Source organism: Triticum urartu, chromosome 4A (genome assembly GCF_056163025.1).
Source record: "Triticum urartu cultivar PI428250 chromosome 4A, HENAU_Tu73, whole genome shotgun sequence".
NCBI lineage: Eukaryota > Viridiplantae > Streptophyta > Magnoliopsida > Poales > Poaceae > Triticum > Triticum urartu.
The window spans coordinates 579,884,525-579,909,749 of NC_141876.1; the positions used below are offsets into that span (position 1 = coordinate 579,884,525).

Sequence of the window (25,225 nt, forward strand, 5' to 3'; positions counted from 1 at the left end):
CTGTCGTGGCATTAGCCAAAGCTTTGTACTCAGCTTCTGTACTTGATCTTGATACAGTAGCTTGTTTCCGTGCACTCCATGATATAAGATTTGGTCCAAAGAAAATAGCAAAGCCCCCTGTTGATCTTCTATCATCAGGACAACCTGCCCAATCAGCATCAGAGAATGCACTCGCCAAAGTTGACATTGACCTTGTGACTTTCAACCCTGTACTCATAGTACCTCTTAAATATCTTAAGATTCTTTTCACTGCTGTCCAATGTGCAAAGGTGGGAGCATGCAAGAACTGACATACTTTATTGATAGGAAAAGATATATCAGGTCTTGTAAGTGTTAGATATTGCAAAGCACCTACAACACTTCTATAGTTTGTAGAATCTTCAGCACTTAAAGGCTCTCCTTCTTCCTTAGATAATTTTTCAGAAGTTGAGAGAGGCATATTTGACACTTTGCAATTCATCATACCTGCTCGTTTTAGCACATCTGACACATACTTTTCTTGACTCAAGACTATGCCATCTCTAACCCGTTTTACTTCTATTCCCAAGAAGTAGTGCAAATCACCAAGATCTTTGAGAGCAAAGTCTCTCCTTAGATCTTCAAGCAATGCCTTGGTTGCATCCTGCGATGAGCTTGCAACAATAATATCATCAACATATACTAGCATGAAAATGGTGATTCTGCCTTTTCTGTAGAAGAACAGTGATGTGTCAGCTTTGGATGGCCGAAAACCAAGTCTCTGTAGTTTTACACTCAGCCTAGAGTACCATGCTCTAGGTGCTTGTTTCAAACCATATAAAGCCTTATCAAGCTTGCATATATAATGATACTTGTCATTTACCTCATACCCATGTGGTTGTCTCATATACACTTCTTCCTATAGAACACCATGAAGAAACGCATTCTGCACATCCAATTGATGAAGACTCCAATTGTTTGATACTGCAATGGACAGAACAAGTCTAACAGTAGCTGCTTTCACAACAGGGCTAAAAGTATCTTCGTAATCTATACCATATCTTTTTTTAAACCCCTTTGCAACTAGTCTAGCCTTGTATCTGTCTATTTCTCCATTTGCCTTTCTTTTAATTCTATAGACCCATTTGCAGTCAATTAAGTTTCTCCCCTTTGCTGGAGGAACTAGGTGCCATGTTCAATTTCTCATGAGAGCATTATATTCCTCATTCATTGCATTTTTCCAATTTTTATTTTCCAATGCCTCTACCAAGGTATTTGGTTCTCCTGTGACAGCAAGACCAGCAAAACGACGCCCTTTGTCATACCTGACCGTACCGTCCGTACGTACTTTTGGTTTCAAAATACCATGCCGAGATCTTGTTCTTGGTGGTGACGCAGAAATCATCGCAGAAGGTGACTGCACAGAGGATCCGGAGCCCTGCACAACGGATCCAGAACCTGACCCGGCTGCACCAGATCCGAGGCGGATCCTATCGCCATCGCCAGCTTCCGCACCTGGGCCGGCAGCAGCAGATCCAAGGCGGATGTTGTCGCCCGCCTGTGACGCGCCTGATTGGCCCGCGTCACCATGCGGAGGGGACCGCACCACTTGGCGTGTGGAGAGCAGTGCCTCGCTGCTTGTGGGTCCACCTGACCCCGAGTGCGCGACAGCGCCTGTGCTCGCGGGCCCGCGAGGGGACACGCATCGTGGCGACGCTGGATCGCCCGCTCCCGAGGCTGATGCGGTGCGAATCCCGTCGTCTGGCGCGGCAGGCGAGGGAGGATCTTCCCCGGGATCGCCGCCTGCTGGATCCGGCGCAGCACCTGAATCTGCATCGTGTTCCACGCCTGTCTGCTGCATAAAATCATAGCCCAAAACAGGATTTCCACCAAAATTTACAGCAGGATTTTTATGAAGATTAACCGAAAGATCAGCTGTCTGTTCGCCCCCATGATCAAGAGGTTCGGATTGAGCAGTTTCTGCAAGAAGAAGAACTTCGGAACGAAGAGAAACGCCAGCATTTGGATTTAGTGAGGCAAATGGAAAAATAGTATCGTCAAAGATAACATCTCGAGAGATATAGACACGTCCTTCTTTGACATCGAGACACTTGAACCCTTTATGGAGATTGCTATAGCCAAGGAATACACATTGTTTTGAACGAAACTCGAGCTTCTTAGCATGAAAGGGTCGGAGATTTGGCCAACATGCACAACCAAAGGTGCGTAGGGCATGGTAGTTGGGTTTTTCATGAAACAATTTTTCCAGTGGAGTGTCAAGATTAATCACCTTGCTAGGAGTACGATTGATAAGATAGGTGGCAGCTAGAAAAGCCTCGTCCCAAAATTTTAAGGGCATGGAAGCATGAGCTAAAAGTGAGAGACCCACGTCCACAATGTGCCTATGTTTTCTCTCGGCTGACCCATTCTGTTGATGGGCATGTGGGCGTGATACGTGATGTGTGATCCCTACTTGACGAAAGAAGGAGTTGAGGCGCTCATATTCACCGCCCCAATCCGTTTGCATGGTGATAATCTTGCGATCAAAAAGTCGTTCAACTAGTGCTTGAAACTCATGAAACACTTTGAAAACTTCTGATCTATGTTTGAGGATATATATCCATGTGAATTTGCTGAAATCATCGATGAAACTCACATAATAATTTTTCTTATTAATTGAATCTCGGGCAGGCCCCCATACATCAGAGAAAACTAGCTCTAAAGGAGCTTTTGAAATAATACTAGAATTTGGGTAGGGAAGTTGATGGCTCTTGCCTTGTTGGCAAGCATCACACACTCCCTCTTTATTCAACTCTTTGCTAGAAAAGGAAATTTGATTGTGTCTAAGAACATGTTGAACTATTGCCGAAGATGGATGTCCTAAACGATCGTGCCACCTCGATGGAGATATCTTGGTGGCGCCAAGTGCATGTTTGCCCGAGCTTATTGGAGCTGATGATAGGGGATAGAGCCCGTTTCTACACCTGCCGTGGAGGAGGGTTTTCCTCGTTGCCTTGTCCTTGACAAAGAAAAAGTGAGGATGAGTTTCAAGAAACACATGATTGTCATTGGCTAGACGATGAGCAGAGATCAAGTTTTTAGTGGCTTTGGGCACATGCAGAATATTTTTAAGATGAAGATTACGAGTAGGGGTACGAACATATGCATGACCTATATGGGAAATCTTCATACCTGCACCGTTTGGCACATTTACTTGATCGTGTCCATTGTACTTGTCACGGACGGTGAGCTTGTCGATCTCGCTGGTAATGTGATCTGTTGCACCTGAGTCCACATACCAGTTCGTGTCCACTCCGTAGGAGGAGTTGGTGTTGACGGCTGCTGCAGTTTTCTCCTTGTTGAAGGAGACATCAAAACGACGATAGCACTCCATGGCCGTGTGATTCGGCTTGGTGCAGATTTGGCAGGAGACCTCAGGCAAGTCGTTGCGGCCTCCTCCATTGCCGCGGCCGCCGCCGCGACCACGTCCGCTGCCTCTATTGCCACGGCCGCCTCCATTGCGGCCACCGTTGCCACCGCGGCCACCATCGCGGTTGGATCCACCATGTCCGCCGCGAGACACGGCGTTGGCAGAGGAGTGGGAGGACTGCCCTCCGCCTTCAAACATGGCCAGCCTGCTTTCAAAGCTGATCAGCTGCGAGTAGAGCTCGCTCACCTTGATCTGCTGGGTGCGAGCGCAAACCGTGGAGACGAAGGACACATAGTCGTAGTCGAGTCCCGCCAGGATGTAGGACACCATGTCGTCGTCAGTGAGCGGCTTGCCCACCGAGGCCATCTCATCACCGAGCGCCTTCATGCGCCCGATGTACTCGGACATCGTCGAGTTGCCCTTCTTGGTGGTGGAGAGGGCGATTATGGTGTTGACGATGTGCGCCTGAGTTTGGGAGATGAAGATCTCCCTGATGGCGGCCCATGCTTCGGCCACCGTGTCACAGTGTGCAACCTGAACCATAACAGGAGCTGAGATGGAGTTGAAGATGAAACTCAGCACCTGAGAATCTCGAGCCTTGTCGATGTCGCATGCAGGGTTGGGCGCGTCCGTGGGCTTGCCGTCCTTGTCGCGGAGCTTCTGCTCCGGCTGCTCCTGATCTGGATCGAGGTAGGAGACGAGTTGCGCCCCACGGATGGCTGCCATGGCTTGCGCGCGCCATACCAGGAAGTTGGAGCGATGGAGTCGGTCGGCTATGGGGATGAGGGCAGGCGCGGCGACAGCGGAGCTTGAGGATGCCATGGCTACGAGAGATGTGCTTTAGAGGAGATAGGCTCTGAATACCATGAAAGATGGCTTGAAGCGTATGCCTAGCAGGGACGCGTTGCGTGTTATGTATAGCCATAAGCTAGGGTTTACAAGATTCAGTAGTTGGTTAGGCTTGATCCTCAAGTTAGCTATCTACAAGATAAGGATCGAAGCTTAAACCTAACTACCAGATTACAAAGTTGATCACGCACGCAACACCAAGAGTATATACGGTTTTATACGTATACAACCGTATATACATACAATATATTCTAACACATTGGATGTGATTATCCTCTGTTAAGTTTCTTCTCCCCACAGGATTTTAACAGGCCACTATGATGGAGGTGTTGGTTGATGGGACTATGATACACAGGCAAGTTAATGTATTCTCGCAGCAGCAGTTAGTACTGGAGTCCTATTAACATCTCAACATATACAACTAGTACTGGTGATCGTGTCTATTTTCTGTCAAAAAAAGGTTTAAGTTTGTTGATGGTCAACCTAAGCCATGATAAAAATGCTAAAATAAATGCTTTCCGAGCAGCCTGAAAACCCGTCACTTATTTTGGGTAAATTAGCTGGGTCATCACCAAAGCTCATTTTGTATTGACAAACGTACCATGCTTTTGTTTGCACTGGACTAACAAAGGGCTCACTTGAATTTACTGGCAGAAATTTCTGGCTCTGATTGAAGTCACGGCATCATCAGGCATTATATGATATCTGGTTTCCTTTTTGACACAACCAAGTATCTTGCATAGAAAACTGACATGTTAACAAGAGAGAACAAGATGACCACTCTCACTGCAGGTTGTCTTGTTAAGAGGGTGCTTGGATCCAAAAGACTTATTTTAGTCTGACTAAAAATAGTTTTTTTAAGAGGCTAAAGTTTCAAGCATCCCTAACTAAAGAGAGGCTAAAAATAGTCTTGAGACTAAAAATTTTTTAGTCAGGGGTATCCCTACTAACATGTGAATTAGTCCTCTCTCTCCTCATTTAACTCCTCTCCTTTAACACATGCGAGTTCTGGATTGAAGGGTTTGAAAGATAATAAATGCTCATTAACTTGATTTTAGTCTTTTTAGTATTTGGATCCAAGCATGGATGAGGTTAGCAAGTTTTAGTCTCACTACTTTTAGTCATGAAACTAAAACGTATCCAAACATCCTTTAAATTTATCGAACGGCATCAATGGTTTTTGGCCGGGTCATATTACGAAGGAATCATCCATGTGTACAGCTATAAAACAGAAGTGCAGAAAGTCCATAGTTTCCGTGCTCACGATAGATTCCTTGAATCAATGAACATTCATCCTACCAAGCCCTGTGTGTTGTCATCATCTGATACACAAATAAAGCTTTGGGATTGGGACAAGGAGTGGGAGTGCATACGGGCGTTCACGGAACACTCCTACACTGTAAAACGGGTCGCATTTAACCCATGGAACGCCAACAGTTTTGCTAGTGCTTCGAGAGACCACACAGTAAAGGTATGGACCTGTCCCTTACGCTGACCGAAATTTGGTTTTCTGCTAGACCAATTGAGAGGGTGTTTGGATCTAAAGGACTATTGTTTCTTTTAGAGGCTATAGTTCTAAGCATCCCTCACTAAAGAGAGGTCAGGACTAATCTTGAGGCTAAAATTTTTTAGTCATATGTATTAGCCCTCTCTCTCCTCATTTAATTCCTCTCCTTTAACATATGTGAGTTCTGGATTGGAGGGTTTGGAGGATAATAAATGCTCAATAACTTGATTTTAGTCTTTTTAGTATTTGGATCCAAGCATGGGTGAGGCTAGCAAGTTTTAGTCCCACTACTTTTAGTCATGGGACTAAAACGTCGATTGCCCGTCCCCCGCGCCACTCCCGCGAGTGGCCCGGGCGGAACCCTATATCGCCGCCGCCGCTCCCTTCCTTCGCCGTCCTTCTCCCTCGCCGTCACCAGGGGACGCCGCCGGGCAAAGCCCGCGCGTGCGTCGGCGGCGGCGGGGCTTCCTCCCTCCTCACGAGGCTCCTGAGCGGCGCGGGACGGCCGGCCCTTGAGGCGGCGCTCGGCTCGGTGGCAGGTCGGGTCGCCGGCGGATCCGCGGGGCTCCCCTTTGGTGGCGCTGCGGCGATGGCGGCGGCGTAGTCTGCGGGGCGGCGAGGCGCGGGCTCCTCCTCCTCCCGATCTGATGGCGTCGCGGCGACGCCGGCGCTCGGGCGTGCGGCGGGGTCCGCGAGGGTGGTCGGCGCGCGACGTCTCCCTCCCCGATCTGATGGCTCCACGGCGGCGCCAGTGCTCGGGCGGAGGTTGGCGTCGGCAAGCGGTGGCGGGCGCTGGGACCTCGGCGGCGCTCCGGCGTGTGCAGGCGGCGGCGGTCCCTGTGCGCGGTCGGCGGCTCCGTCTCTGACCCGGACGGCGCGGGGGATGGCGGCGGCCCTGCGTGGCCGGCGATCTGGATGCGGTGGTGCCGGTGGCTCGCTGATCTGCCGGTACTCCAGGGTCTGCCTGGTGGTGCTGGTGGTGACGGTGGCCCGTGCACGAGAGTTGGATTCCTTCGAACTGATCTGGGTGAAAACTTGCCTTCGGCTTCTGCTAAGGTCGGTGATGGCAGCACTATCTGCATCGTTCCCTTCTTGAAGGCATCGCCGTGGAGAAGTTCAAGGCCACTCTCTGCTACCTCCGAGGGAAACCCTAGATCGGATGATCGGATGACGGCGGCGCTCTGGTGTCGTTCCTCCCTTGGGGGCGTCATTTTTGGAGGTACACACGTGATCGAGGGACCAGAGGATGGATTCTTTGGTGGAGCGGTGCTTCATCCTACACACTGATGGCGACGGATCTTGACGGCGTGGCGCAGTGCAGATTCGGAGTTCGGTGTGGGAGGATGGACTCGCGCAGGAAGACGACGCTGCCGGGCGTCGTGATGGCGTCGATGGCAGAGAGACCTGGCACAGTACATACAACAGTATAGCTCTGAAGATGGATTTGTGACAGGTGGCTGCGGCGGCCTCATAGGTTGAGGAGTGCGTCAGACTGGTAGGTGCCCCATACCCGGCAGGCGTCCTGGTTGGGACCTCAGGTCTTAGATGTTTAGGTTTGGCTGCGACGTCTGTTTGGTATTAGGCCCAGACTATCTGCGCCCCTTCATCAATTGGATAGGTGTAGCGACAATTGTTGCTTAGACGGTGACTTTAGTCTTGTTGTTGTATGGCTTTGTAAGATTTTGTGTTAATAATTAATAAAGTGGCCGTATGCATCGCTCAGATGTATGCAGAGGCCGGGGATCATCCTCCTTTAAAAAAAAAATCCAAACACCCTCTGACTGCAAACTCATATAGTTGGTGTTCGTCAGGTTAGGAGCCTTGATTCTTCAAGGTCTATGTGTGCTCTGTCTGGGCATTCGGACGAAGTGAACTGCCTAGATTTCTTCATGCGTGGTGATCGGCAGTATTTGGTTACCGGCTCTGAGGATATGACTGCCAAGGTATGCCGTTTTTCACTACAAAAATGCAACAATAATGCAGTACGCAAATAACATTTGTGCACTCTTTCTTTCTTCCAAATGAATCAGATATGGGACATCCAGAAAAAGACGTGTGTCGAAACGCTAAAAGGTTTCATGCTTCCAGTTGTCTCTGTTGTTTGCCATCCTAGTCTTCCACTTGTAATCACGGGTACAAGAGATGGCATCGTTCATTTTTGGAGCTTGAGTGCTTGACCAATTTCAGGTAAACGCTCACACTTTCAGCTAGGAGTGTGTCCTTATGAAAACATTCTCACATTGTCCTTTAGAGCTTCGTAATGTTTTCAACTAATGCTAACATGACTTGAGAATTGAGATACTACTAGAATGTGTACAATTTCCCTAAAAAAAAGGTGTACAATCAATGCTAGTTTCACGCAAATCTGCTTTGAAATGTTTCCTCCCAAGTGATACAATTAAATTTACGGGAAATTAGTAAGTGATGCTACATTTTCCCCAGGCTTGATACAATTAAATTTACGGGAAATTAGTAAGTTCTGCATTGAGGGAGTCAAGAAGGTAATCGATAGTACTAGTTTGTAATTTTTACAGCCCAGCATTGCTTCACCGCATGGTAATTGGAGGTTGCTTTGATAATTTTTGCCATTTGCGTACATACTCATTTTCCATTATCCTCTCCCCCTGTGATACCGAGCACGTAGACTAAAGCACATAATCTGTATTTGTCAGGGTTTTGATTGGACATGGTTCAGCAGTATCAATGGGTGGAAATCCATGACGAAGAACCAGCTGATAGGAAGGGCGAAATGGAAGTCGGTATGAGCGGCAACGATGAAAATTCCCATGTGAGGGACGGACTAGAAAAACGACGGTCGTGCTGAGCGAGGTCGGCCAAGGATCCTCGATATATGACTTCTTGTTGTAGTTTGATACTATATAGAACGTTATGCAGTTCGCTGGTTTGTGCTCCTGGGTCTGGTGTATATTCAGAGACTTCACTTTGGCCTATAAAATGCATGATGGATATCGATCCATGGATCAATGGACGCAATTTAGCTTGCTATATGGAGGTGGATGGACTAGGGTAGTACAGTCGACTCTGCGAGAGCACCATCCATTGCACACGCGTAATGCAATTAACTAGGCAGATGCTTGTGGGGAATCAACCGGTTCTGCTTGATACGTAGGATCACCATTGGCCAACTGGCTCGATATTTCTGGCTTAAAAATGAATTTGCAGGCAACTACATGATCGTCTGCAAGATGATAATATAATGACTTAAAAGGTGCTGGGTCATCATGAACCTTTGCTTGCGAGAGTGATCTTCCATGCCTTGCTTGCTTGATTCCAAGCCTAAGATACATCATCATCATCGTCATTACAGAAAGTTAAGATGCATAAGCTTACATGCAAAAGTTAATAAGAAGCAAACAAGACCATAAATTCATAATGCACATGTCGGCCGGCCCGGTATGGCTTTTTCGGCCTGCGCCGACTGCCCATATATATATATTAGCGCATGATTGCCACCGTCTTCGTCTGGATGATTGCTATTCGATTGGACCGCAGGCATAGCGATATGGATATTTAGAGCGACCCGATTTCTTTTTCTTTCATCGAGAAAACGCGACCCAAATTTTCTAGTGCAAGACATCGGAGGAGCATATATGGACCCAATTTTGCATGAAAATGACGCAAATTATAGCCGGTCTAACTTTAGTTGTAGTACATTACATTTTCACCATTCTAGTCACTGTGAACCGTAAGCCAGAAACCTGAACTAGCTACAAGTTTCAAAGTAAATTAAATGCGAGATTTCGACACGTTGAAATTCGTGTCTTGCTTAAGTTATTGCTCTAGCCAATTGGTCTTTTATGATCATAGCACGATAACTTCCCAACCGTCTACTACAACAAGCTCTGATTGGCTTCAGTGGGGAAGGGGTGGTGACGGCGACACACCTCCGGCTCGCCCTAATGCTTTTGATCGTTGCTAGGTGGTCTACAAACGTGGATGAAATTTCTGGTGTCCTGTGTACTGTCTTGATAAAAGCGAAATAGATTGAAAGCTCTTTTAAAGAAGAATGACTGTAATGTACACTTGTAACAGTTGACCAGGGCTTCCAATCGTGTGGCCGCAGCGCTGTCCACAATTCCACATGCAGCCGATGACAAGAAAAAGATCTGCAGATTCTTGTAGCATATCCATTCACATTAGCTAAACGGGATTTTTTTATAAGAAGAACACATGTGGATAAACGAAGCGACGACCCACCTCCGACACTGCCATCACGGGCCCACATGCCCTGTCCCCACCAGTCATCCCGCGAGTGTGGGCCCGGCGCTGACAGCGTATGTATGCTTCGACCCACCGAACAGAAGATAAGCTTACCGCAAATGACACCGGGCCCCCACTTCATCACCGAACGTGGACCCACCAGTCAGCTTCACCCTCCAACAGCCTAACCACCTTCCCGGCCCCGAGAGCGAAAGCGAAGCCCAGTTGAAATTAAAAGGGGAACCACTCGCCGAACACCAACCCCCACCCCCCCCCCCCCCCCCTCGCCGCCGCCGCCGCCACTGACCGGCTCCGGCGCCATGGCCGCCGCCGGAGAGCGGCGCCTCCTCGCCGGCCTCCTCCTGCTGGCCCTGATGGTCTCGGCGCACTGCCTGGACGGCGGGGGCCACCACGGCCCGCGCGTGAAGCGGCGCCGCAAGAAGCGCGAGATCCACTCCCCGGTCAAGACGGTGGTGGTGGTGGTCATGGAGAACCGCAGCTTCGACCACGTCCTCGGCTGGCTCCGCGCCGGCCGTCCCGACATCGACGGGCTCACCGGCAAGGAGTCCAACCGCCTCAACGCGTCCGACCCCTCCTCCCCGGAGATCTTCGTCACCGACAAGGCCGGCTACGTCGACTCCGACCCTGGCCACGGCTTCGAGGACATCCGCGAGCAGATCTTCGGCTCCGCCGACACCTCGGCAGTCCCTCCCCCGATGTCGGGCTTCGCGCAGAACGCGCGCGGCATGGGCCTCGGCATGGCGCAGAACGTCATGAGCGGCTTCGCGCCCGACTCCGTCCCCGTCTACGCCGCGCTCGCCGACGAGTTCGCCGTCTTCGACCGCTGGTTCGCGTCCGTGCCCACCTCCACGCAGCCCAACCGGCTCTTCGTCCACTCCGCCACCTCCCACGGCCTCACCTTCAACGCCCGCAAGGACCTCATCAACGGCTTCCCGCAGAAGACCATCTTCGACAGCCTCGAGGAGGACGGCCTCTCCTTCGGCATCTACTACCAGAACATCCCGGCCACGCTCTTCTACCAGAGCCTCCGCAGGCTCAAGCACCTCCTCAAGTTCCACCAGTACAGCCTCAGGTTCAAGCTCGACGCCGCCAGGGGCAAGCTGCCCAATTACGTCGTCATCGAGCAGAGGTACTTCGATTGCAAGGAGTTTCCGGCCAACGACGACCACCCGTCGCACGACGTCGCCAGGGGCCAGAGGTTTGTCAAGGAGGTCTACGAGACACTGCGGGCGAGCCCGCAGTGGAACGAGACGGCTCTCATCATCACCTATGATGAGCATGGTGGCTTCTATGACCATGTTCCCACGCCTGTCAAAGTGCCTCAGCCTGATGGGATCATTGGCCCTGACCCTTACTACTTCAAGTTTGATCGGCTCGGGGTGCGCGTTCCCAGCTTCCTCATCTCGCCCTGGGTTGAGAAGGGCACCGGTGAGTACTACTTCTGATAAGATGTTTTTGTTATTTCTGTCCATCTAGTTTTGCTGCCCTTTATCTTCGAGTTTGTAGTGTCTATAAGTAAATTTTATTTATTCATCAACTCTAGCAGTCCTGCAGTAGGGATGACGGCTTGCAAATATTAGCTTGTGCTGTGTTTTTTATAGGAAGATTAACTGAACGATGTTAGCATGAATTTGTTGTTGATTCCGCATAGAAGCATTCTCTTGGTATACAAGCATGCGGTGAGCTTGTTTCTAGTAATACATATCGATGACCTGAGACGGCCTCTGCGTTTTAAACAAGGGTACCCAAAAAAAAACAATTTTCATAGCATGTAAGTCATGTATATTAAGCCTAAAAGCGCAAGCATGTTTAGGAAGGAGATATGAGGAAGAGCTAGAGGTCAAGGGAAGGGGAACAAAGCTGGCAGCGGCGAGGTCGGGGAACAAAGCCCCACATCTATCTGGCTGCACAAGCCTTGCTCTCCTCTGTTTTTCTCATCCTGCTCTCCTTTGTCTAACCCTAGGCGTCCAAGCACTTTTTCCAATGCTTACTCCAAAAGTGAAGCGGTAGGCCTCTGCGTGCCTAGGCGTATGCTCAATTTTTCACTACATCTTACTGATGATAAGCTGCAAACATCCTCCTGCATGCCGGCAAGTATCCATGTGGACATGTAGTTGGACAACTAGCAGTTTTTTGGTTCTTGTCATCAAGAGGTGGACTTGCTTGCTATTTGCCTATTTCATTCTAACACCATCTTTGGTTCCTATTTGCCCTTTTATTAATTTGACAAATCCTGGAACTTCAACAAGTTGCTTAAAGACTCCATTTGGAAATTATGCTGCTACAGGAATATGAGGAATTTACTGGCTTTTGATTGTTTACCTGTGTTTTATTTTGATTGGGACGGTGGATAAGTAGCAGTTTACACAACAAGTCTGGGCGCGCTTCAGATCTTGGACCGGTGCCGATTTCCTTATCCCCGATAACACCTTTGCCTCCACTCGGGCGTGGTGGTTGCAGACTAGGGCTGTCATTCCCAAGCACATCCGAAGGAATTTTGACACGGTGGTGATCTTGATGCATTGGAGGATATGGAAAGAAAGAAACTCCAGGATCTTTGACCAGGTGGCAGCTTCGCCGTCCGGCGTTCTGGAGCGGGTAGTAGAAGATGTGGCCATGTGGAGGGCCGCCGGATGCATCGTTGATCTGCCAACCTAGCTGTTGTGGGGGTGTTCATGTTTTGCAAGACCGGCCCTCGCCTGGGTGGTCCGAGATCGTTGCTGTAGCAGGGGCGCCTCTGTTTTTTGGAGGCCGACACTTGGCAGGGCTGTTTGTAAACTCTGGGTTCAGTCTAAGTTTCCTAGACTGTCCTTGCTGTACTCTCTTTTCTATCTAATTAAGTTCGGCCAATGGCCTTTTGAGGATAAGTAGCAGTTTACAGACTTTGTCGTCAAGAGGTGGACTTGCTTTCTTGTTTCATTCTAATGCCATCTTTGCTTCCCGTTTACCCTTCTATTAAGTAGACAAAACTTGGAACTTGGCCAGTAACTTAACCTCTCCATCTTGAAATTGCTCCTTTTACCTTTTGCGACTTGCTTCATATATCAATATCTTAGTACTAAGCACCTTGCTTTGACTTTTGTGCAGTGATCCATGAACCAAATGGTCCTGAGGAAACCTCACAATATGAGCATTCATCCATCCCTGCGACAGTAAAGAAGCTATTTAATTTACGTGCTAACTACCTGACAAAGAGGGATTCATGGGCTGGGACCTTTGAGAGCTACCTCAAAGTTCGAAAGACACCAAGAACTGATTGTCCAGGTAAATAATTTTTGTAGTTCAGCATGTTACTACACTAATATGTTTGAGTTATGACATACTCCCTCCGTTCCAAAATAGTTAGTACAAAGTTAGGTCATCTATTTTGGAACGGAGGGAGTAGTTGTCATTTTATTGCCATTATGCCAGCCATGGTTAGTGAATATTCATAAAGAAAAGTACATATTGGGGCTAACAATGTTCACGATTGCTTTTCAATGTGGATTTGTGCCTTTGTGGATATAAATGGCTGATTCTATTTGCATCCTAATTCACATATATTAATTTTATCTGAAACAGAGAAACTCCCAGAGGTTACAAAGTCTCTGCGACCGTTCGGTGCTAATGAAGATAAATCTCTATCGGAGTTCCAAGTGGAGTTGATTCAACTTGCCTCTCAGCTCAACGGTGACCATGTACTCAACAGCTATCCGGATATTGGCAAGACGATGAGTGTAGGCGAAGCAAACCGCTATGCAGAGGATGCCGTCTCCCGATTCCTGGAAGCCGGAAGGATCGCCCTTAGGGCAGGTGCAAACGAATCTGCTCTGGTGACAATGAGGCCCGCGCTCACTAGCAGAGCCGCAATGTCCACTGGCATGTCATCAGAACTCTGATGGAACAGCTCTGGATCCTGTGAACAGATTCTGCATCACGATTAGCGCTACATCTGCTGCAAGAGTATGGTGGCATTTATGCGATGAATATTAGGTCTTACACATGTTCTTTTTGTACATATACGCCATGATACTTCGTATCCGAAGCTTACTTCAGCGGACCCTCGTGGTTTACGCTGGGATATCAGCTCAGGAGTATCGCCCAACGATTTACCAGATGCATGCCAACTTCCCCTTGTGGATAAGCTGCACAACTGGTATTTGTATAATCCATAGTTGGGAAATTGTACCTATTCAGCTCTTCTGTACCTGGCTGGAAAGCAGTTGAACTGCACTTTTAAGGAGTATTGTATTTGTATGAAGGATTGTCGGATTTGGCCACTGTTTGCATCTATCTCCTGAATGTCTTTCACTTCAGTTGTCTCCAATACCGCATCTCGGTGTTGCCCATCTCCTTCGGTTCTCAGTTCTTGTTGATGAGGTGATATTACTGAAAACTACTGATTTATACTCATCGCTTCCAGCCCCGCGTCTCGACATCGTTCGATGAAAACTACTGTTTTGTTGCGCCCAGGCTGATCAGTAACACTGACAGGCACTTGTGTTGGTATTCTTTCACAATAGAGGAGAGTGTATCGAATCTTTTTTTAAAGTATTATCATTATTTTTACAAATTCTGAAAATATATGACCTAATTTGGAGATTTCAAAAATATTAGCCCATTGGCCTCGCTCAGGCCGAAGAGGCACTTTTCGGCTGCTCTTAGACCGAAGTTCGGTCTTCGGTCACGCTTGGGCCAAGGTGTGTCCGTTCTGGGCCGATGGGCACTCTTCGGCCTCGCCCTGACCGAAGAGCTATCTTCAGGCTACTGCAAGAGGATGTGCTACATGCCAGAGCAAGTGCTACTGCAAGAGGATGTGCTAGAGCCCAAGCCGACATCCATCTGCTACTAAATTTTACTGTATCTGGCATACGTAAACATGTTTCACGCATGGCAGGACATATTACAAAATATGGACATGGCAAAACAATTTTTTGAATGTGTGTGAGCATTTTACTTGATACATACGTGCTGACCTGGCGAAACAATTTTTGCATGGATTTAAGATATGATAATTAAGGTGTCCGAAAGTGGATTACATCATTTAAAGGGTGCCCGGCCAGTGTCCGCGGGCGTTTGAGAAGACGAATTTGCCAAGTCCGATTGTAGATGCTCTTATATATGCCATTAACTTTTAATCGTTGCGTTGGGGTCATGCACGCCAGCTTTTGGAAGAGTTGCATGCGTCACCCTCCCCAACCTCCCATGCTTTTCCATTTTTATCTTAAAACTTGAATCGGTGAACTTTTTGTGCATGCATGCAGCCACCCAGTGGCTTCAAGATTAGTACAGCCAGCCAGCTTTTGGAACTGTTTGTGCATACATATCCATGAATTGAGTAGTTAATAAGAATTGTACAGTGGCGACGGAGAGGGAGAGACAGAAAATTGATGAACGAAGTAAGGCAAGTCACACAAATGCACTGTGCGTATATATGATCATCACCCGGTCCGATCTACAATTTTGACAAGCTGACTGGAACGATTTAAAGCAGTGTCTCAGCTGATGAGGTCTCGTATCGCCTGCATGGTGGCCGGGGAGAGGAAGAAGCTGCTCGGGGACAGCGGCGATGTCGACGATGCAGTACCCGGGGAAGCAGAAGGTGCGGGATGATCATGACGACACGGCGCACGCCGCTGCTGGCCAAGCGTGAGCACCAAAGCGTCCGCGGCCGTCGACGTCGAGGCCCTGCCGTCCCTAGCACCGGACGCCGCCTCTGGTGACCGCTGCTTGCCCGTGAGCCTCTGCACGACGGCCATGAAGTCGTGCGGATCGGCGTGGACGACCCTCGGCGTGCGCTCGTAGACGATCACGGGCCCTGCCCCAGCTGATCCGGCGTGGCCGCCAACGCGTGGTTTCTTGGACGGCAGGCTCAGCGGCTGCGGCCTGGCGCCCTGGAGGCCACCTGCTCTCTTCGGCTTGGACGACGTCGACGACATGGCGTATGTGTGTTGTGTCTCTGACTATCTGTTGGTAGGTTGTCTTTGCAAGCGGATTTAGTTTGTGTGTGCTCACGGCGGCATAAATGCTTGCTTATATAGGGGCGTCGCCGTGGTTGAGCGGGATGGCAAAAGGAATGGTGAGCCCAACTTGGACCTGTTTGTGCATGGCTGCCAACGATTCTGCGTGCACAAGAAAGGGTCAGAGATTGGGAGATGCTAGTGTCCTTTCCTCCGTATGGAGGAAGTTGTTGGTAGTATATTACTTTAAATTATCGATGTGTTTCGTGCGCGATTCCTCGTTGTGTTTTACTACTTCTGTATACTATTGAAATTGATCGCTACGTTTTGTATATGATAATATATATGTACGGCATAAAGGGAATCAAATCATTACTCCCTCGGGTCCAAATTAAATGACACAATTTTAATACAACTTTAGTGCAAAGTTGTAATATCTAATGACATCATTTCCACCTAGCCGACCTAGTAAACCATTTAGGTATTAATTAACTTTAACTATAGAGAAGTTTTTGTTAACACAATACAATCAAAGTCTCTCACATACATGAGCATACACTCATCTATATGAACGCACACATGCACATGCTATCTCTATGAGCACCTCTAAAAGACTAAACCAATATAGCATCTTGAAATTTTACGAAGTCACCACAGGCGTTTCGCAGTTGACGGGAACGTCTCCGCTCACTGGACGAACATCGCCGGAAGACTGAAATAAATTCGGAAAAAATCAAGCACCAATGTCAAGTCTTGCACTTGAACTTTGGTGGGTACAGAAATTTGTTCGCAAGCCTTTGTCGTCTGTTTCGGAACTGAGTCAGTGTATAATATGCATGTAGCAGCCAGCAGACGTATGCATGTCAAATGACACTAGTTAATTAATAGTAGTGCCAGCATAAGGTTAAGATTGGGGGACATCAATCATTCATTCAAACAGAGAGCGACTATAATTCACACCTATACGAGGTAGTTTAGTTAGTTCATCTGTGGATTCTGCTTCTTCCTGGACGGAGCATGCTCTGCGCATGGCTTCATATTTGAGCCGCATTTAACACGCGAGTTCGATGCTAAATGCTTAATTAACTACTAACTTCGGCTTGGACAGTGAATATTATTGTTGGATTAGTAAAACATTTCAGGCTAGGCTTTACGTACCGGATGATGCAAGGAAGGAAGGAGCAACAACTCAGGGCAATACTCCATATTAGTTTAACTAGCTTAGCTCCAGGTCAACCATACACACGCGCAAACGAAGCAGATAGGCAGCTTGCTAGGTGTGTTCAGATTACAGTTTATCCTTTATAACGAACAAAGTAATGTTTTATTGGTAGCTGCATACACCACAACCTGATTTCCCTGAAGAATTTGCTACGGGAAAAGACAATATCGTTTATTAAGGACGTCGATAACGTCCATACGTGTGGCATACTAGACATCCGCCCACACACCGTGTGTGCCACGAGCAGGCAGCTCACACAGGCTGTGTGTGGGCGAATATTAGAATTGCCCACATGTGTGGATGAAACTACTTCGTGCCACACGCCAACAAGTACTACTCATCTTTTCCCCGCGCGTGTGGCACGAAGTAAAAATGACCACACGTCCTGCCGTAACTAGGTCCTAGTTACCTTGCGGGATGACGATTTAGTTACCATCCGGAATGGCGGATGTAGTTATCCGAAATGGCAAATGTAGTTATAAAAGCATGGCAACTTTATCTGTTTTGATTGACTATAGTTGTCATGTCTAATTTATGGTAGTTGCCGCGTGTAATCAAACCATAGTTACTGTGTGTGATTAACTACTTGCCACATATGGTCAGTCACTAGTTGTCATGTGTGTTTATCTAGTTGCCGCGTGTGGTCCAACCATAGTTGCCATGTGTGTTTATCTGATTGCCACGTACGCGCAACTGTATTTGCCGTCTAGCAACAAATCATAGTTGCCATGTGTGTTTACCTAGTTGCCACGTACCCGTAACTACAGTTGCCATCCAACAACCTACGAGTGTCGTGTGGGCGAAAAGCAGTTCGCCCACACGGGCGTGGACTAGGTGGTGGTTGTGTAGACAGAAACTAGTTCACCCACACAGTGCAGCTGGCAAACCGCGTGTTGCGTGACGTGCTGGCGAACTCTCCAACGCCCACACACCAGCCCCGTCCTACGTGGCACGCAAAATCCACCTCGATGTGTCAAGATTCGTGCAAACTCGACTGGATGGTGATCGAGTTACAATACTGCCACACGTGTACGCGTTAGTATTTTCGCTTATTAAAGAGACTGAGGAAAAAGTTCAGCACGAGGTATAAAAAAAAGTACTAGAAATAAAGGCAGCGTTAATACACTTTAAAATCCAACATTCACTACTGATACTTGCAAGTTTAGTCGAAATATGTGTCTACAGAAAAAAGAAAGAGAAGCACCTTCAGAAGCATACACCCTTCGGTCTTTTCCAGTTCGTATATAAATTTTGTCCGAAGTCAAAGTATCTCTATTTTGACCAAGTTTATAGAAAAATGTATTAACATTCACAATGCCAAATCAACATATATATATATATATATATATATATATTTGGTATTGTAGATGTTGATATTTTTTAATATAAATTTGATCAAACTTTGCAAAATTTAACTTGACACAAATATAATATGCGGAGTAAAAATGACCGGAGGGAGTAGAAGAAGACGACCTAGTAGAGCTACAAAATAGATGGCATAACAGACTTAACACAGCAGGGAACCTTCTCCGAGACAAATCTCAAACATACTCAAATCTTACCTAATCACATAGAGCATAACACACATGCACTATATTACTTCCCACCTCAAGCACATGACGTCATCTCAGCTATAAAATTCATGTCTATGGCTGGTTGCAATGCAAACAATAATAAATTAACTAGCAAATGCTTGTTATGGCTGGTTGTAATGCAGGTCATGGCGATGATTACTTGTAAAATGCAGGTCATACAATAATCAAAATATCATTACTGAAATAAAACATCACAAAGCACTCTGCAAGCAGCACCAAAAAAATTTGTATACAGCATATACAAGAATACATGAACCATGCACAAGAAAATAATGGAAGGAAACTAACATTGAGATGAAATTAATCCTAAATGCCATATTAGTTCGTAAAAAAGGAACTTCCCGCATAGCCACCAAATCTAAATGCCATATTTTGAAGCAACACATTCTAATTATCCATATTGTTCTCTATATGTGTTTTACCAGTTTTTGCGGATAAATAATATATTGAAAAAATAAATCATATATATTAAAAATATATTCCCTTCGTCCTATTTACATAAGGACCTTGTATTTACATGACTTCCTTGTTTTGCTTTACATGACTTCCCTGATTTTCTTTTGTCCTTTTTAGGTTTTCATTCCGTTTTCCCTAATTAACCAAGAATGTTTGGTTTTTGGGTCCGTTTTTTTAATAAAATGCAGGAACCCCTGCCCTCGCATGCTGTTTCTCAAAAAAAGGGTCATAAAAATCTTGGGCTTGTTTGGTTCGTGACCTCGTCATTGTGCCTGAAAAAATTCAGTGCATGGAATGGCCTGAGAACCCTTGCGTTCTATGCCTAAGCAGGCTAGCCTTAGAGAAGGGCATTCGGTTGATGTCCTGGCCTTGAAAAGTAATGTAGACTATGATATTTGGCACATATGTGCCATATAAGCAAAACTGTCACACCTCTACTTCCTTCACTTCAAATACATGCATACATTAGCATTCTTTCTTCTTTCACGTGCATTTCTCCTTCTAATTATATGCATACACTAAAGACAAAAAAGCTGATGTCATTCTAGATTCTCTTTATTCTAAACATTTAAAATGTTTTGTAGCTCAAACCATTGGTCCGATGTAAAACCGTTTTTACATAAAAGATTCGTCGTGATGAGATCTTCGAAACTAGATCCCATGTTGGCATGTTCTGGTGACTTTTTTCAGCCAAAATTTATCACGCCTAGGCTACATAAGTTACCATGTCCATTATATGCAAGTTACCGTGCTATTTTCACATAAGTTATCGAAGGCATAAAAAAGGTTCGCCGACCCTGCAGTTCATATATTACCATGCTTTATTCATATAAGTTATCGGGCCTGCGGTTCTTATATTATCATATTGTTTTTATGTCTGTGGTTCGTATATTACCATGATGTTTTCATATAAGTTACCGCGGGGAGGGGGGGTATGTTTATAATGTTTTTTCCGCTTGATCAAGGTTACCATGGTGTTTGTACGTAGGTATGTGATGCGTATGTAACCATGTTATTTACACAAAATTTATGAGGGTATGTTTTCAACAATTTCCCAACCGAGTGAATATTACCATGGTATTTGTACGTAAATTATCAGGTATGTGATGGGTATATTACTATGCCATTTACACAGAAGTTACCGGGGGTATCTTTTCAACAATTTTTTTTCTCCAGATCAAATTTACCGCGGTGTTTGGACCTAAATTATCAAGATTGTGGTGCGTAATTTATATGCTATTTACATACAAAAAGTTACCATGTGTATTTTTCGACCACTTTTTACTACTCTTCCCCAAATCAAGACTATTACTGTGCTATTTACACATGAGTTCCCGAGGTATATTTTCAACAATTCATCCACTTGAATCAAATTTATCATGGTATTTGTACGTAAGTTATCAGGTTTTGCAGTTCATATATAACCGTGCTATTTTCACTTAAGTTATCGCGGGTATGTTTTTCGATAACTTTTTTGCCCTTTAGTCAAAGTTATCACGGTGTTTGTATGTAAGTTATCGGGTATATGATTCGTATATTACCGTTCTATTTTCTCGTAAGTTATCGAGGTATATTTTTCAACAATTTTTCCTTCTTTGGAAAAAGTTACGATTGTGTTTGCACCCAAGTTATCAAGTCGGTGTTTCCTGTTTTACCAAGCTATTCACACAGAAGTTACCAGGAGTATATTTGTAAATAAAATTTGTCCCTTGGTCAATGTTATTGCGATGTTTGTACGTAAATTATCATGTACATGGTTCATATATTATGATGTTCTTTTCACGTAAAGTTATCGGGGTATATTTTTAAACAACTCCCCTCCTTGTTTAATTTTATTGTGGTCTTTCTACTTAAGTTATCATGTCGTTATTACGGTGTCAACCTCAAAAATTTAAAAAGAGTAGTCAATCTTTAGAAAAAGGAAATAAAAATTATGGTGTGTGTCGTGGAATTGTCACGGCATATGTCCTTAGTGTCAGGACTTAGTCGCAGGGCCAACGCATCTATGTGGTAGCTTGAGAGGGGTTGAGCAGAGTCGAGAGACGCGACACAAGACAAAGAGTTTAGACAGCTTCGGGCCCCGGAAAACATCATCCGGCAATAACCCTACATGCTGCTTGTGGCTAGGTCTCATTATGATCATGAGGGAGTCACCGGTAGGCCGGCTCTTTGTGTCTAGCCCTAAAGATTATTTTTCTCTCCCTCTTTGGGGAGCCCTACCCCTCCTTATATATGTTGAAGGGGCGGGTTACATATGGAGTCCTAGTAGGACTAGGACTAGTCTATCCTTTCTCACAAGTTGAATACAAGTTTGGGTCTTGCTTCCTCGTAAAGGAAATATTCGTCATCCCTTTCCTCTTAAGCCGGCCTGCTGGGCCTTGGGCCTTGTCATCCGTCTGATCCGTCCGCCGGGTCTCCAGTGAGTCACAATGTCCAGGCGGGTTACATGTAAACCGCCATGTCCGGCGGATCACCAGTGAGTCGCCAAGCTCCAGCCAGGTCTCTGGTGAGTCGCCAAGCCCGGCCCGGTCATGATTCCGGCCGGGTCATACCGTGGGGTATATCTCCGACATTAGCCCCCAGTTTAATTTGGATTTATCCATGTTAAACTGATCCTGTAAAATAAACACAAGAACAAACTTGATAGGTTGTGCTCTGGGTTAAATATTTTCCTGAACCGGCACCTGATCATCTTTAAGTCCTTGTCATTTCCTCCTGGATGCATACTCAAAGATCTTATAGCAAATCTCTTTTAACAGATATGTCCAAACCTTGCCAATACAAAAATCCAGATACTTCTTTTGAGAAATCCGGGTCAATAGGCCAGCTTCAGAGCCAATTTGCAGAAATTGGTATCTTATAGAGAAATATTGTAATAAATATAATCCACTTGAATCGGCTTCCAAAGCGCCGGCTTAAAAAATATTGGTCTTGAAAAAACTCATCTAACTTTCAACCGGTTTATGGAACTTGCCGGTTTATCATTGCCAAAATATTCGGTTTGTAAATATTGACAGTACCGGGTCATAATTGTTGCCGACGCTGGGTCATAGTTATTGGTGACGCCGGGTCAATCTGATTTACTCAAAACTGATAATTTGAAGTTATTCCTCCCTTATATGCATATCACCTGTAGCCCCCAAGTGTCGGTCATTATGCAATAATGAGCAGGGACTTTGTAAATATGATCATGTAAATTTGAGCAACAACGTGTAGCCCCCAAGGGCCGGCTCAATAAGATATTACTGAGCTGGGACTTTGTATATGATTCATTGATAATACCATCAAATGATGTAATCTCCACCATGGGGCTTGAACCCACGTCCACAAGGTTAAGAGCTTTGTACTCTATCAACTGAGTAATGGATCTTTCAATATAATGGATTAAGGCTTGTGTACCTTGAATTTCCGACAGGAGCAATTGGTAGCCCCCAAGGGCCGGCTCATTTAAAATGTGATGAGTCGGGTCTTTAATAATTTGAGCAAAAAATGACTTTGCATTAGCCCCCAAGTGTCATGGTGCATACTGGCAGTGACATGGGACTTGTATATTCGATGTAATCTCGATTTGAACAATGTAGCCCCCAAGTGCCGGGTCGTAAGCCTGCAGCGACTCGGGACTATTTCCTCCATTGTAAAATAAATCATGCCCATTGATAAAAATAATAGCCGTTGCGCTAAAGCGACTTTGAAAACCTCAATCATTACACTGGTTATTGATAATCACAATAGAAATCCAGCCATGTTGGCTATTCAAGATTTGAATAATATAATCCAGTACGAAAACCTCAATCATTCAATATCATCATGAAAATCCAGCCAGTTTTGGCTATTAAAGATTTGAATACCTCATCGGTTGACAAGTAGATCCGGAGTTTTAATACCTGGCGGCTCTTGGCCGATGACGACTTAATGCGCATTCATTGTAAGCCGGAATTTTTGTAACCCGGTGGCCTATACCCTTGAGAAAATCAATAATTGATAACCCTTTTGAGACACCAATTTCAGTGATGAGCTTGGACTGAAGCATTTATATAAGTCATAGTTCTGCAAATCCTGCACAGAGTTTAAACAACATATGCCCTGGCGACTTAACGTCAAAAGCCAGGGCGGGTAACCACCCAAATGTAGTCTTACCCTGCACACAAGTAGATCACAAGAACCCCTGGCGGTTTGCCGCAGGGCGGGTCATAATACCTCACATATAACCACTGTGATATTGAATTTGTACTGCCGGTTTACATGACCTGTGCAGTAAGGGTGATAACCCAATCCTTAGAAGCCAATACTTCAAAATATATGATGATTGTCACATGTTGGCGACTTATCGTCCAAAGCCAAGCCGGGTTTCAACGAAACCACACTTATATGCTTCAGATATGAGCAAAAAGTATCAAAACCCAAAAGATTTTTTGCAAAAACTTAAACCAAATAAAAATCGAGGTTTCCGATTCGAATACGATCAGTAAATCGTTCCAAAGGGGTTAAGCTAGGATTCGAATACGATCATGTAGCCCCCAGTGGCTTTGGCGTTGCGCCGATCAAGAGGGTACCGACAGCTATGTTCTCTTTGGTTTGAATACGACCTATGTTTGAACAGGAAGCCCCCAAATGACCTTGAGAGGTTTTTAACGACCCTGATTCGAATGCGATCCAAGTCGAACCCAAAAGGGGTTAAGCTATGATTCGGATACGATCAAGAAGCCCCCTAGTGAGTTTGGCTTTGCGCCGATCAAAAGGGTTACAACAGCTATGTTCTCTTTGGTTCGAATACGACCTATATTTGAACAGGAAGCCCCAAATGACTTGTCACTGTGGCTATGAGCCGGATCAAAGGGTAATCATAGCTTAGCTCAATAAGCCGGAAGCCCCCAAGTGATATATTTCCGAGCTGTGCTCGCGGGGTGCCTATGTTTGAGTTGTGCTGTGCAACAAACTCTCTTTGGTCCCTGTAATTTTTTCTGAAAACTCGAACTTGCGAGAGATTAATTCTTTTTGAACCGGAATTTCTTAAACCGGATATTGAGAGCTTCAAAATTTTGTAAAAGACAAATTTACCTTGAGCCGGATGTTTAAACCGGATTTGAGAGCTTCAAAGCTTTGCGGGAGAGAGATGTCTCTTGAGCCGGATTTTAAACTGGGATATTTGTTTTGAACCGGCAATTTTCTGACGGCCTTTAAATTTTCATCAATATGGCGGTAGCCTCCGGAACCGGGTTATCATTCCCTCCGATGACCCGGGGTCTTAAATCTCACGATATTTGCTAAGTCATGTCATCGTAGCCCCCCGAGCCTCAAGGCGATTTGAGGAGTTGGCTTGAGATTCTCCATCTTTGACCGTGATATAAACTGGTAGGAGTCATTCAACATCTCAGTGATATAACTTGTCCTGCACTGGAGAACTTGCAAGCCAGAGTAATTGCTCTTTAAAAGGAAGCAATAAAAAATATACTGGATGAATCTCACCTGATATATCACACTGATGTATTTATGATCCTCAACGGTGTCCGTTAGTCAACCTGGCACGTTGAATTGGCCGGACCGCAGGGCGGACAGTAAAACGACCGCATCATCAGAGGCGGCACAGACAGATGAGTCGGCCGCAGTGTTTGTAAGCCGGCTCGGGCGGGAGAGTCGGCCACGACGTTGTAAGCCGGTGCGGACGCGGTACCGCCATGAGGGCAGATGAGCGAGTCGTCCGTGGCGTTGTAAGGCGGCGCGGACGGGTGAGTCGGCCACAACGTTATAAGCCGGTGCGGGAGTCCGTTGAGTAAGGACGACCACTTGTGCCGATTGATGTTGGCACACCTCCATCTCCGTAGTATAATGCCACTTTGTAATAAATAATTCTCCTGCATATAAAACACAGCAGGGCAAAGTATTTTTGCTCGGATGAATTAATATGCATTTTTAAAAATAAATAGGATAAATAGCATCTGGTATTTTTTGTTGGATGAACTAGACAATGATACTGAGTGTAGTTAGACACAAAAGATAATCTGTACATATGCACGTCATCTACGTGTT

The 25,225-nt window shown here is 46.0% G+C and overlaps 2 protein-coding genes and 1 pseudogene across 2 annotated transcripts; 1 reads left to right on the plus strand and 2 right to left on the minus strand.

Annotated features, from left to right (window-relative positions):
• Positions 1 to 3,597: 3,597 nt before the first annotated feature.
• LOC125555127 (small nucleolar RNA Z247) lies at positions 3,598 to 3,736 on the minus strand (annotated as a pseudogene).
• A 6,500-nt stretch (positions 3,737 to 10,236) lies between these two features.
• On the plus strand, positions 10,237 to 14,226 carry LOC125552948 (non-specific phospholipase C1). The gene is made up of 3 exons (XM_048716671.2): positions 10,237 to 11,414; positions 13,074 to 13,250; positions 13,548 to 14,226. The coding sequence occupies exons 1-3, from the start codon at positions 10,286 to 10,288 to the stop codon at positions 13,862 to 13,864; spliced, it is 1,623 nt and encodes a 540-aa protein (XP_048572628.1). The 5' UTR covers positions 10,237 to 10,285; the 3' UTR covers positions 13,865 to 14,226.
• Positions 14,227 to 15,299: 1,073 nt separating this feature from the next.
• On the minus strand, positions 15,300 to 15,956 carry LOC147976801 (uncharacterized). Its single transcript, XM_087519854.1, has one exon. The coding sequence runs from the start codon at positions 15,902 to 15,904 to the stop codon at positions 15,464 to 15,466; it is 441 nt and encodes a 146-aa protein (XP_087375980.1). The 5' UTR covers positions 15,905 to 15,956; the 3' UTR covers positions 15,300 to 15,463.
• Positions 15,957 to 25,225: the final 9,269 nt, after the last annotated feature.